This window comes from Cimex lectularius, unplaced genomic scaffold, assembly GCF_000648675.2.
Source record: "Cimex lectularius strain Harlan isolate CLEC.00 unplaced genomic scaffold, Clec_2.1 scaffold366, whole genome shotgun sequence".
In the NCBI taxonomy this organism is placed as follows: Eukaryota; Metazoa; Arthropoda; class Insecta; order Hemiptera; family Cimicidae; genus Cimex; species Cimex lectularius.
Window position 1 is genome coordinate 260,920 of NW_019393020.1, and position 14,400 is coordinate 275,319.

Genomic DNA, 14,400 nt, shown 5'->3' on the forward strand with positions numbered 1-14,400 from the left:
TTTCGTCACATAGGACATGCTTTGATTTTTCTGCTCCTTAATGACAGAATCGTCTTTTTGCTTCAATTTACGCTAAAAAAAGTCTGTTGAATTAATTCAATGAATTCTATGCTTTACGTTAATCTGATACAAACGCAAAATTTTGTCAACATTAAATCATAAAACGGGATAAAAAAATAAACAATAATAAATAGTCACTGAATAAATAATTCATCTTTTTTTGGTTGAGGTATTAAAGACCGTTTTTACTCCGAGTCTGAACTTTTGTTTCAAATTGGGACTTACATTTTTTAGCATTTCCTCAAAATTTATTTGATCTATTTAATGCAAAATATCTTTTTAAATTCTACACTATAAATTTTATGTTACGCTTTTCAAACAATTCTACCTCACGTCATGACGGAATTTTTCCCATTTTTTTATACGAAAAACAATTTCTCCCTTCTCGGGAGTTTTTTGAAAATTTTGCGTCATACGATTGTGTGCATGGTATTGCTCTAGCCGGAAAAAATCGATTCAATACGATGTAAAATTTTGTAGAAAAGTAAATTAAAAAAAAAAATTTAACTTTTTTTAGGAGAAGCGATTTCGAAATCGTGATCCAATTTTAAAAAATTGAACTTTTACTTGATAGATTTTAATTTGACTGGACATTTCTTTTACAAGAGAGTCTGTACTTTTTGGTAAAGTATCAAATTTTAAAGATTTACATTTTAGCAATTTTTAAGGACGTTTATTGGTTCAAAAAGAGGAAAAAGGGAGTTGCAATTTTTAGGTACTATTCTCTCAAAATCTTTTTCGGCTATTAAAGTCTTTATTTTATTTTTTTTTTAAATCTACTTTTAAATCATACTGAAAGGTGAAAAATACAATTTGTCAGGAAAAGCGGGTTTCGCATCGAGATAGATTTTTTAAAATTCATCTTTTGATTAATCCATTTTATTTGAATAGATATATCTTTTATTTCATTTTTAAGAGAATCTGTACTATTCGGTTTGGCATCAAACTTTAAAAGACGATTTAATTTCAGCAACTTTTCTAGGCAATTTATTTGTTCAGAGTCCAAAAAGTTGTCAATTTTAGATACCTTTTTCTCAGTTTATTTTGCCTATTACAATCAATCAATTTTGTTATATTTTTTTAGTAAACTAAGAATATTTGTTATAGCTTAAAAAAATTAATCATATTTGACAACCATCTAAACTTGGGACAAGACAAAATTTTCCAATTTCTTTTTATCTATTTCTTCTATTCTATTTTTAAAAGCATTCCTCACTACGATATTATAGTTCTATAAGTTTTAAAATCAAACTTGTCAATGTGATGAAAAGTTTTAGAGAAATTTATTCTGATGAATAAAAAAATACATTTTTCAGAAAAAGCGATTTTTTAAAATCGAAATCGATTTTTTAAAATCAACTACCAATAAACTTAATTTGAATAGGCACTTTTACTTGTTTTACAAAGGAGTCTGTAATTTCTGGTTAAATACTTAAAGTACTTCACCAAACTTTCTAGGTAATTTAATTTTGTTTAAAAAGAGGCCATGAAGTTACATTTTTTAGGTATTTTCTAAAAAATTAATTTACACTATTACAAGCAAACTTTTGTAAAACATATTTTTAGTATACTAAGACTATTTTTGTTCAATGTTTTAAAAAAAGAATTTAATCGTTAATTTTTGAGCTAAATTCTTTGCACGATGTCTTTTTTTTATGACTGAGTGGCACATTTCTTTTTCAGTTTTCTGGAAATGATAATTGAATGGTCAATGGCCAGTTTTCAGTTCAGTGCTGCTTTGCGTCTGAGGATGTGTATATTTTTTACCTTTTAATATTTCCTGTGCACAGTGTTCTATTGCATCAAACATTGAAAGTTGATACTGTCGGGGCCCTAAAGGTTTTCATTATTTGGGCTTTTGTCTTTTTCCCCATTCTACATTTCCTTTTATTTTCATGTGTATAGCATTTGAACCAAATCAATATTTATTTAAGGATTTTTATTTTTCCAACATGACATTTCATTTTATTTGGCAGAGGCTGTCTTATATACATTTTTAGGTTAAAAACTTAGGGTATTAGATTGCATCTTTCATTGCACAATCTTTGGTTCACAATTGTTTTAGCTTTTCCGTACTGAATTGTTTTATTTATAAAAATTTAAATTGACTAAGAGGAAAAATTATTTATTGGCTTTTTATCATGTTACACGTGCGTTGAAAAATAGCGTAAGGTAGGCGGTCTTGGGCTTAAAACGCACGAAAAACTCCGTATAAAAAAAACTTGGCACCGTTTCAGCATGCTTTTTCCTGGTTAACATAAATACATAATATATATGACGTTGTGTAACACTGTCGCATACTTAGTAAACTTTATTTGTCTCTAATCATTAAAAAACAACTTTGTTCAGAGACAAGAACGTATAATTTGTTTATAATTTCAGAACAAATGTAGTCTTCATTACCCAAATTTTCAATTGGTAAATTTCATTTAACCTTAATACCGTAGTTTGACTCTTCGTAAATAATGGACACGTAGCTCCAACCGAGCTTTTTCACAAGCTCGACCATCGCGTGAACCTGGTGATGATCCGATGGAATCGTTCTGGTGAAATATTCGAAGCGTTGTTTGTTACTCAGTTCTGGGCTCGTTGAAAAGTAAGATACCTGTAAAAAAATAAAAACATACGTTTTATACAATTACATTTACTAATTCGTGGTAGAAAACTAATTGCTTAAATTAGAAAAAATATAAAGTTAGTTTAAAATTAAAAGTTCTTGTTTTGGCCACATGACAACTGGAAAAAAAGTTTGATATTTTTCCACCCCCAAAAATCCATGAATAAATGTAGACATTTATGCTACAATAATTAATTTTTGTATAATTAAAAAAAATTGTTTTTGGTCAACATCTTTATGTTATCCATTTAATCATACGAGTCTGAGTCTTGGAATTAAAACAAAAGGATCAAATTGAACAAAGGAAAACCCACCCACATAACCTTCTCTCTCCGCAAAAATTTTCCGGTTTACTTCAATAATAATATCCTCCCACCAGCGGTACATAGGAATGTACGCTTGATGTAAATTCCTCATACACTATTAAAACGTCAATAAGTTTTGAAAAATAAAAAAAACTGCTTCATAAAACCGTACTAAAGCCGATATGGTCTGACGGAGTGAACATTTCAATTCCGACCGAACCATATTTAGAAGAAAAATTCCTGTCGCTCTATTTTATCCGTATAACGAAACTAACTATACAGACGTGCACATTCCCTTTGTATAAGATTTAATAAACTAACGTTTCTGCAAGTTTTATGAAAAGAAGCGAACGTTGAACTGTTGAACCAAAATTTATGTTTCAAAAATTCTTTTCTTTCTAATTTATCAAACTAAAAATCAGGCCCAAATTTCATCCAAAAGTCACATTTTAACACAATACATACAATTTAGTACGGTAACAATTACAATTTTAACATCTGCCGGTTTTTAGACACGGCGGAAAAGACCAACACTTGTGCAAAACATAGAGGTATTGCGGGTTTAGTCGATTCACTTTATTCTTTTTATAATATATTCGGCTTAAATTTATTTTATAATTCAATCGAGAGATTTACCTTTTTATTCTTTTTAATTTTTCAAAAATAACAATGTTTTAAACATATTTTATCATATTGTTATCTATGTCGAATTTTAAACTGACTTAAAAGCTGAAAAAAGCTCATTATATTTTTATTAAATTTATCAAGTAAGGTAAAAGCATTTCAAAATCCGTCTCCAAATTACATTTTGCTTCTTTCTTAACACCTTAGAAACGAAATTGCTGATTAAAGGCACTTGCAGCATAGTACACAGTACATTCGACGACTTGAGACCCCCCCTCGTAGGAACGAAATCATCATCATGAATAATTTCATTGCATTTAACGTTATATACTGTTTTACTTAATTTAAATTAAAGTGACGATTTGTTTTTCGAAAACGTTTACTATTAGTTTGTTAAGCTCTTTCATATTTCATTAATTTATTTTCAAAACCCATTTAAAAAAAAAATTGGTTATGTACAAAATTCATTTTTTTTAAAGTTCCCGGTAATTGCTGAATTACTCAATGTATTGCGACTTTGTCATCAGCGCAAGTCTCCTCCACATACTTTTTCCTTTTTCCCAAACGAAAATATTGTGTTGTCATCTGATTTGACTCAGTTCTTAATTTTTAATTAATATTTCTAGAGTCTTTTCTATTGGGTCATGATTTATAACTACTTTAAATTAAAAATAAACTCAAACTAAATATTTTAGCACTAAAACAAAACATCTAAATTTTAAGTCAAATAATAAACATAAATAATTAAAAATTTGTTGAAAAATAATAAAAAACAATATCAGTGTTATTTTAATTCATTATGACACGGCTAAAAAGACCAACAGTTGTGGAAAACCTAGAGGTGTTGCGGGTTTTGTCGATTCACTTTATTCTGACATTCGGCTTGAATTTAATTTATAATTCAATTGAGAGTTTTACTGTTTTATTCTTTTTAATCTTTCAGAGATAATAATGTTTTAAATATATTTTATCATATTTTTTTAGTAAAGTTTCTGGCAATTGCTAAACTACCCAATGTTTTGCGACTTTATCACCAACGCAAGTCTCGTACAAATACTTTTTTTCTTTTTCCCAGACGAAAATATTGTGGTGTTTATCGGATTTGACTCAGTTCTTAATCTTTAATTAATATTTCTAGAGTCTTTTCTGTTGCGTTTTTTCATGATTTATAACTTTATTTTAAGTTAAAAATAAATTCAACCTTAATATTTTAGCACTAAAATAAAACATCTAAAAACATCTAAAGCTTAAATCAAATAATAAACATAAATAATTAAAAATTTGTTGAAAAAAATTTGTGAAAAAATAATAAAAGGCAATATTAGTTTTATTTTTATTCATACAATGGAAATACATTGTATAGGATTTAATAGACTAACGTTTCTGCAAGTTTTATGAAAAGATGCAAATGCTGAATTGGTGAACCAAAATTTATGTTTCAAAAGTTCTTTTTTCTTTCTAATTTATCAAAGTAAAAATTAGGCTCAAATTTCATCCCAAAGTCACATTTTACACAATACATACAATTTAGTACAGTAACAATTACAATTTTAACGTCTGCCGGTTTTTAGGCACGGCGGACAAGACCAACACTTGTGCAAAACATAGAGGTGTTGCGGGTTTAGTCGATTCGCTTTATTCTGACATTCGGCTTGAATTTAATTTATAATTCAATTGAGAGGTTTACTTTTTCTTCTTTTTAATTTTTCAGAGATAATAATGTTTTAAATATATTTTATAATATTTTTTTCGTAAAGTTCCTGGCAATTGCTAAACTACCTAATGCATTTTGACTTTGTCACCAGCGTGCAGATACTTTTTTTTTCTTTTTCCCAGACGAAAATATTGTTCTGTAATCTGATTTGACTCAGTTCTTAATTTTTAATTAATATTTCTCAACTGTTGTTATTTTGGGCTCTAGAATAGTTATTTTTTGATCTTCGCTGTTGTCCTCGGTTCACTGAAATACTCGATGTCACGACTAGACGAATTCATTTTCTCAAACGCGCATTTGGTTTTGGAGTTGGTCTGATTTGTTTAAATTTTTAGTTATTATATCTTCATTGGTTCGCTAGTAGTTGTTGGTTTTGAAATAGTGATATGACAAGTTTGTAAATTTTAAATAGACGATTCACGGCTAGAAAAAAAGGCATTATCTGAGCCTTCATTGTTACCATTAAATCAACCTCAACGACGATTAAACTTTGGTTTCTCATTTTTACATGGCTTTTATGGACTTTCTTTGATATAGCTTTTGGTGTTACATTGTTATTTTTGTTGCTTAGATTGTTTTTCTATTCATTTCATCAGGAATTGTGTATAGTGACTTCATTGGGGCCAACTGCTGAACTCTTGAATGATAAAGTACGTATCGTAAGTTCAGCTCTAGAGCTGTAGATGACTATTCGGCAGATCTTTGTACAAGTTCAGTTTCAGAGTGAACAATGTAATAGATTCAGTGAAAAGTTTAGAATTTAAAAGCCCGGAATCCGGCAACACGAGTTTTTGTGAGAATTGCTCGTTACTTTATTATCTGGCATGTTAGCTAATCAACCTTCAATTTACTCATTATTATATGTTTTAAAATAAAATATAAGCAAATTATCAAAATTATAAATTTTTTTTGGGTCGTAAGAGAAAGAGATTCATGGTCATATCATTGTCGGATAATATTATAGAAAAATGTCAAATTTTAATTATTGCAGTAGAAAGTAGTTTTCATTATATATAAAAGACAGAAGCCTCAAGGAACAAAAGCACATTGCCGAAACGCCTGGTTTACCTACCTAAAATTATTCCTATTAAGAGGAACCGTCTTTCACTTTCATCCAGTTTTGAATTTCCTCAGCCCTTATACATTTTCTCATTCATTCACTCTCTCTCTCTCTCTCTGTCTCTTTTCCTCTCTGTCTCTTCTGGTCTTTCTTTGCGACAAACAGAGTATTCAGGCTGCAAATCGTGTTTTCCCTAACATTCATTTCTATAAATGTGTTATATAAAAAAACCACAAGTAATTAATATTACAGAACAAAACTCGCTTTTCACTCCAAATATTTCACGTTTATTTTTTTTTGCAAATTGAGTTAAGAAACGTGCTTAGGTACTGAGGTTCAAATAATATTTTCTAAAGAGGTAGACTTAAAAGCAAAATACCTTCCATATTGGTAAATCTAATAACAGCCAACATGAACATTCTCCCGGCCCTAACCCATTACGGTAAATTTTTAAAAAGGTATATAATCTGACAACGTTAAAAGTTTATTTTTAATTTTTTCATTAAATAAATAATTCTCGGACAGCTAACAGACAAAAATAATGTAAACAAAGAATAATAGATTAATTCCAAAAAATACTTAAGCAATTAATTTATTTCAGTAAAAAATTGTTTATTACACTTTAATGTTAAAACCGTTTATCAATAGGATTGAGGCTAGAATTAGGTAATTGATGTATTGGATCTTCTTGAAGTCATTTTAAAAAATAAATTGAATTTAAAAATGAAATTTAAAAAATGAAAAAAATTAAAATGACCTCAGGAAGATCCAATACATCAATTTAAACTACGGAGGTCGATCAACATCAACTAGAATAAAATTAGGAAAATTAAAAATGCAGATATTTCTCATCTTGGATTTTCTAGGCATCGTGTCCTTCTCTCCATCAATTTCTTAATCTTTAAAATAAGTACTTACAAAAGGAATTACACCACTAAAATCACTATTAAATAGAGTACATGTTCCGAAATTTGCTGGTCTCTTAGTTTGGAAATTATAACCAGTAAATTAAGTTTTTTTACTTTGAAACTTTTTTACAAGTTTTGGCTACTAAAACGCTTATTTTACCAACGTTTACAAGTTTAGTATTGATCAGACTTTCTGGAAATTTAACGCAGGTTTCAAAGGTATCACTGGATTTGTGCTAGGAGTTGTGGAGTTATCATTGTTTATTTGAAGCTAGGCTGTCAAATCTTAAAAAATCAGGAAAAGGGGTATAACTCCGGAACTATTGTTAGTTAGGACTTTTTGGTTCTGATTTTGAACGTAGAATATAATTAATAAACAATTTATCAGTTCATTCAAAGATAGATTTAGCTGGATTGATAGGTCCAGGCAAGAAGGCAAGACGAATTCAAGCATTGATGTTATTTTTTTCAGGAAAGAGAAATTCATGTTATGATTGGTATTATCTTTGTAAACCAGAACATGAAATCCAATTCTTTCTAAACAACGGTCCTTGGATAAACGGAAAATATAAACCCAACGTTTAAATGGAGTGAAAAATGGCAAAAAGGAGGGAAAATTCAAAAGGTAGGGTTGAGATGGGAAGTTAGTGTCCGAGTGGATCGAGGTCACGATAGCTCAAGTGGTAGAGCAGCGACGATCAAGCCGAAGTTTGTGGGTTCGAATCCCGCTCATGACACTGACTTTTTTATCTCAATTAAAAACCTTAATTAATTGTAATATATTAATTGGTCAAGCGGACCACGAAATTAGTGAATTTATTTTATTAGTTATTACTTTTTGTTTTACATTTTACAAATAGATGTGTTAAGCTAAAAAACAAAACAAAAAAATTGGTGAACACGTTTAACTTGTAGATAAAAAAAAATGGACGGGTCTTTCCGAGCATTGAAACGGCCATAGTTAACGGCACAGCGGATTATTATGAATTATCTAAGCAATTTTGCCGCAATGCCTACAAGTTTTGAAATTTACGACGCGACTTTTCTCCCGGCGTGTAACGCCTCAAGTTTAATCACGACAATAAAATTTGTCGCGATAAAAATTGTAACAACTTCAACACTAAAGATAGAAGCGGTGGATGTTGAAATTTAACACTGTTTTCACAATTTAAAAATTTAATCCTTGATGTAGATTTCATTCAGGGCTCTTCTCACCAGGCTGGACTACCCCTAATACAAGTTTGAATGGAGTTTGATAATTATCGATCTCAGTTGGATCCGTCTGTTCTCGCAGCTCTTATCCACATTGTAATTTCTGTTTTAAATGAATCCTTTATTTGCCTTTATAAGGCCGCTCTTTTGTGATCTTAAGGAAAAAAGGCTAACTGATTGGAATTAAATTTTAGTAGAGTTGTTCCTTCCAGTTTACAACCTAACAATTTTTTCAACTTGATCGCTGTTTTTTTGTTATTAGTATTACTATAATTTGACTTTTACTTTTGCACACGTTTCAATAATCATACTTTATGTTAATAATGCTAATTCTTACGGTACGAGAAGAATAAAAAAAAATATATTGTCAAGTTTTAAGCTAGGCTCCGTTCAAGCACATTATATTAACAGTCAATAATCCTTCTTTGAGGGTTTAAGGTCAGGATTTCCGACATACTATCAAGATATGGTAGGATAACAACAAACCATATAACAGAATGAAGCGTTTCATGAGATAAGATTCTGCAGACCAAGCAGACAATTACCATCGTATTTATTATGTTAAGTGTTATGAAAACGAGGGCTAAGGGCACATGGGGGATTTGACTTAATTCCCTAAATAGACTCAATCTAATGTCCTTGTTAGATGGTACCGACCAGACTTCGAGATAACACTTTACCCAAGAGACGAGAATCCAATGTTTTCTTCATAAGGGACACTAGCCGACGATTAAAGTAATAAAAGCTTACAACTTACTTGGGGTATTTTAAACAATCGAAGGAGGTTAGCGACTTGGACGGACGTCACGCTCGAAGCGGCCCCGACGACTCCGGATATAACTTTTCGAACTTGAGTCTTGTTGCAGGTCAGCTCTGCATCGTCCAAATTGCTAATGGAACCTGCGTCAAAAAATAGTTTCAGGTTATTAAAACATTGGGAAAAGTCAATCTGACCTTGATATTTGGCCCAAAACGTTTTGTCATCGGCATTCGCCCCGTACACAAGATACACGTATCTTGGCGTAAACAGACACCTGTAAGACATTCAATCAATACCGACATACGTAGTGCAAGTACCTAATTCCACGTGTTATTCACATTAAAAGAAAATGAAACGGGGAAAGATTTTTTTAATGGGTTCAGGTTTCAAACGGAGCAATACAACTTCATATTTCCTGCCAAACGAAAACATAAATATGGATGTAGAGTTTTATAAAATTGGTTATTAACAGAATAAATGTAAATAATTCGGAATATTTCGAAAATAATATTATTTAATATTATATTTTATTTGGAATACAAAAAATTTTCATATAAAAGTAATTCAAAGACATTACGAAGTTATGATAGCAGATAAAAACATCAAACTGTTGCTAGAAATGGATGGTTATGGAATTGAAATATATAAATGCAAAATTATTCACAAGGAAAATATAATGTCCTGACTGACGGATTCGTTCAAATTGACATGACTTTTTCTTATTCCCCGCAAAATTAGAGTGAAGATTTAAATTTGCATGCAGATTTTGTAATTTTCTGGTTTTCGTAGAAAATCTTCTTCTAAATATTTACGTACTTCTTATCCGGAACAAAAATATCACGCAGCCGCAATAAATGGAAAAATATTATTGCTTGAAAGTGAGCAGCGAGGTATAAAACAAGTTTGTTTCAGAAACGAAAAATACTGCTTCAAAATTTTTGACAAAAAATACATGCCCTGACTAACTGATTCGTTCAACTTGACATCACCTTTTCTCATTCCCCGCAAAATTAGACGGTAGATTTAAATTGGCAAGCGATTGCCTGAGTAACTGATTCGTTTAACTTGACATCAACTTATCTTTTTTCATTTTGCGTTTTTCTAGATAATTTTCCTTCTAATAATTTACGTCGGAAATATGAAGGACGAACACATCAAGGACCTGCGAGAAATGGAAAATGTATTGAACACATCAAGGAAATGGAAATGTATTATTGTGAGGGAGAGGGAGGTGTGAGGGAGAGGTGGGAGGTATAGAAAGTATGGTATAGAAAATAGATTGTTTAGAAGATTGTTATAGAATCCAAAAATACTACATCCAAATTTTTGACAAAAAATAAATGCCTTGACTAACTGATTCGTTCAATTTGAGATTTAAATTGGCAAGCAGATTTTTTTCATTTTCGCGTTTTTCTTAGATAATTTTCTTCTAATAATTTACGTCGGAATCATCAAGGACGAGCACATCAAGGATCAAGGAGAATTGTAAAAATATTTTTGAATGAAGGAGAGGTGGGAGGAACAAAAAAAAGTTTGTTTCAGAATCGAAAAATAAAACTTCAAAATTTTTGAAAAAAAAAATAAATGCCCAGACTAACTGATTCGTTCAAATTGACATGAACTTTTCTCTTTCTCCGCAAAATTAGAAGGTAGATTTAAATTGGCAAGCAGATTTTTTTCATTTTCGCGTTTTTCTTAGATCATTTTCTTCTAATAATTTACTTCGGAATTATCAAGGACGAACACATCAAGGAGCTGCGAGAAATGGAAATGTATTATTCAGTGAGGGAAAGGTGGGAGGTATAGAAAATAGATTGTTTCAGAATCCAAAAATACTACTTCAAAATTATTGACAAAAAATACATGCCCTGACTAACAGATTCGTTCAATTTGACATCAACTTTTCTCTTTCCACGCAAAATTAGATGGTAGATTTAAATTGGCAAGCAGATTTTTTTCATTTTCGCGTTTATCTTAGATAATTTTCTTATAATAATTTACGTCGGAATTATCAAGGACGAACAAATCAAGGAGCTGCGAGAAATGGAAATATATTATTGAGTAAGGGAGAGGTGGGAGGTATAAAAAGAAGTTTGTTTCAGAATCGAAAAATACTACTTCAAAATTTTTGACAAAACATAACCGCCCTGACTAACTGATTCGTTCAATTTGACATCACCTTTTCTCATTCCCCGCAAAATTAGACGGTAGATTTAAATTGGCAAGCAGATTTTTTTCATTTTTTCGTTTTTCTTAGATAATTTTCTTCTAATAATTTACGTCGGAATTATCAAGGACGAACACATCAAGGAGCTGCGAGAAATGGAAATGTATTATTGAGTGAGGGAGAGGTGGGAGGTATAGAAAGAAGATTGTTACAGAATCCAAAAATACTACATCAAAATTTTTGACAAAAAATACATGCCCTGACTAACTGATTCGTTCAACTTGACATCAACTTTTCTCATTCCCCGCAAAATTAGACGGTAGATTTAAATTGGCAAGCAGATTTTTTCATTTTCCCGTTTTTCTTAGATAAATTTTCTTCTAATAATTTACGCCGGAATTATCATGGACGAACACATCCAAGGAAGTGGGGGAAATGGAAATATATTATTGAGTGAGGGAAAGGTGGGAAGTATAAAAAGAAGATTGTTCCAGAATCTAAAATACTACTTCAAAATTTTTGAAAAAATAAAAGCCCTGACTAAATGATTCGTTCAATTTGACATGAACTTTTCTCATTCCCCGCAAAATTAGACGGTAGATTTAAATTGGCAAGCAGATTTTTTTCATTTTCGCGTTTTTCTTAGATAATTTTTTTCTAATAATTTACGTCGGAATTATCAAGGACGAACATATCCACGGAGGTGCGAGAAATGGAAAAATATTATTTAGTGAGGGAGAGGTGGGTGGTATAAAAAGAAGATTGTTCCAGAATCGAAAAATACTTCTTCAAAATTTTTGAAAAAAATAAATGTCCTGACTAACTGATTCGTACAAGTAGACATTACCTTTTGTCATTCCACGCAAAATTAGACGGAAGATTTAAATTTGAATGCAGATTTTTTTCTTTTTTTCGTTTTTCTTTAACAATTTTCTTTTAAAAATTTACGTCGTAATTATAAAGGACGAACACATCAACGAGCTCCGACAAATGGAAAAATATTATTGAGTGAGGGAGTGGTGGGAGGTATAAAAAGAAGATTGTTCCAGAATCGAAAAATACTACTTCAAATGTTTGAAAAAAATAAAGTTATAGAATGATTGATCCATAATCGAAACACCAAATTTCATCCTTCTTAAGACGAAATTATGAATTTACTGCTTATCTGTTTGCCATATATTTGGTTTGTTTATTTTACATTTGTTCTCAAAAATATTTCGAAGTTTTTGTTTTTGTTGCGGCTATTTCGTCCAATTTTTTTCTTCGTTCGTTATTTCATTTTTTCTTTTAGGAATGTTCATCCTTTGTGATTTCTTCTTTGTTCTTAGATAATTTCGTTTAACATTTTACCCCGTTTTGAATGTTGATAAACACATGATAGAATTATACCAAATTAATTGATGATTCCGCCTGTGCGTTATGATCTAGTTACTGAATAGGACAAGATGGATTGAAAATCGAAATACTAGAATACCAGAATTATAGTGACAACATAATGAATTTAATGCTTAACTTACTTGCATCGATTGAGTTAGCTTTTGGCAATTTGATCAAAAATTTATTAAATTTGATTAATATTTTGTTTGGATTGTATTTTTTGTTTACTGGTTGTAATTATTTTTCGTAATTTTCTCATTTATGTCGCTTGCATAAGTTTAATTTTTTTCTTCACTTTCGTCCGATCCAATTTGCGGTTTTGTTGATGGATAAATAGGGATGGTTCCCAATGCGGTAACAAAACTGTGAATGTGTGTTGGCAGTGAGGGAGTTAAAGAAAACAAGATCTTTGAAGTATCAAATATAACAAAACAATATTGTCGAGCAGATTTTTTAAATTGTCCAGTAAACTGATATTTAAAATTTCAATTTTCTTGTTATATAGATTTTTTTTGTAACAAACTTCCTTCTTATTATTGTCTTAATGATAATGCAGGAATGTTTTTCAGTATATTCATTTCTAGTCCATTTCTGTTCATTTGTTTGTCTAATTTTAGCCGATTGCTAGCTGTAAAATATTATTTTATTTTATTTCAAACAATTTAGATTTATTTCTATTTTTGGTTAATGGTATTTTTTCTTAAATTGAAATTTAATGTGATAATCAACGAGATTAATTTATCTAGTGAGTGAAAGCAAAACGTTTGAGTATTATTTTCACTTGGAAAGAACAATTTTAAAATATTTTTACAATTTTAAAATAACATTTACAACTTTTCTTTTAGACACGTTTCACTCTAATATCTCAAAATTTTTCACTTTAATTACTTTAGTGTTTTTTCTATTTTAAACACTTTACAATCACTTTTGAACCTTTTATACAAAATGTTAAGAAAATTATTAATTTTTTGTTGGAAGCTTCTTGATAAAAATAGAAAGGAAATAAACGAAAAATATTGTTATTAGTAAAAGAATTTCCCAAAAAGTGGAGTGCAAATTTATGTGCATTAAGAAATGGTACCATTCATTTTCCCTCCGCTTACCGCAGTAATACAAAAGTGTTTGTAAACCAAAATTTCACAAGATACCCAAATATTTTTTTTTATAAACATACTAATTCATATCGAATAAATAAAATGACCTTAATTCTTATTTATCTACTAGTTATATCCTTGTAAGTACAATTAGCAAGCAAATGCCGATTAAAGGTATTTATTTAATACAATTAATTATTCTTTTTATGTAAGGTCTTGGTTGATATAAAAAAGTGTTACGAGCGGGATTCGAACCCACGACCTTCCGCTACATACCCCGCTGTTCTACCATTTGAGCTATCGTGACTTGGATCCTCTCGGACACCAATTTTCCATCCCAACCTACAACCGTTCGATTTTTCCTCTTTTTGCCCAAATTCAAATGTCGTGTAATCAGGATTCGAATCTCAGCGACTTATGAAGTGGCCCCGGGGAGCTGTTAAGGAAGATATACTTCTTTAACTTAAATATTAATCCATTTATGTTTTAGTGGTCAATTGAC

General features: G+C 30.3%; 1 protein-coding gene and 1 long non-coding RNA gene across 3 annotated transcripts in view; one reads left to right on the plus strand and one right to left on the minus strand.

The window, feature by feature from the left end:
- LOC106664044 overlaps window positions 1-7,907 on the plus strand; it is a 39,397-nt gene extending 31,490 nt beyond the window's left edge. For both annotated transcript variants that reach the window (XR_001340129.1, XR_002910842.1), the window contains exon 3: window positions 7,761-7,907. This is a non-coding gene — a long non-coding RNA (uncharacterized LOC106664044). The remainder of the gene's footprint in view (window positions 1-7,760) is intronic.
- LOC106664043 (metabotropic glutamate receptor 6-like) overlaps window positions 1-14,400 on the minus strand; it is a 78,746-nt gene that overhangs the window by 22,776 nt on the left and 41,570 nt on the right. The window contains exons 3-4 of the mRNA XM_024229823.1: window positions 9,258-9,400; window positions 2,495-2,665 (exon numbers count right to left, since the gene is read on the minus strand). Of these exons, the coding sequence (XP_024085591.1) occupies window positions 2,495-2,665; window positions 9,258-9,400 (314 nt within the window). The remainder of the gene's footprint in view (window positions 1-2,494; window positions 2,666-9,257; window positions 9,401-14,400) is intronic.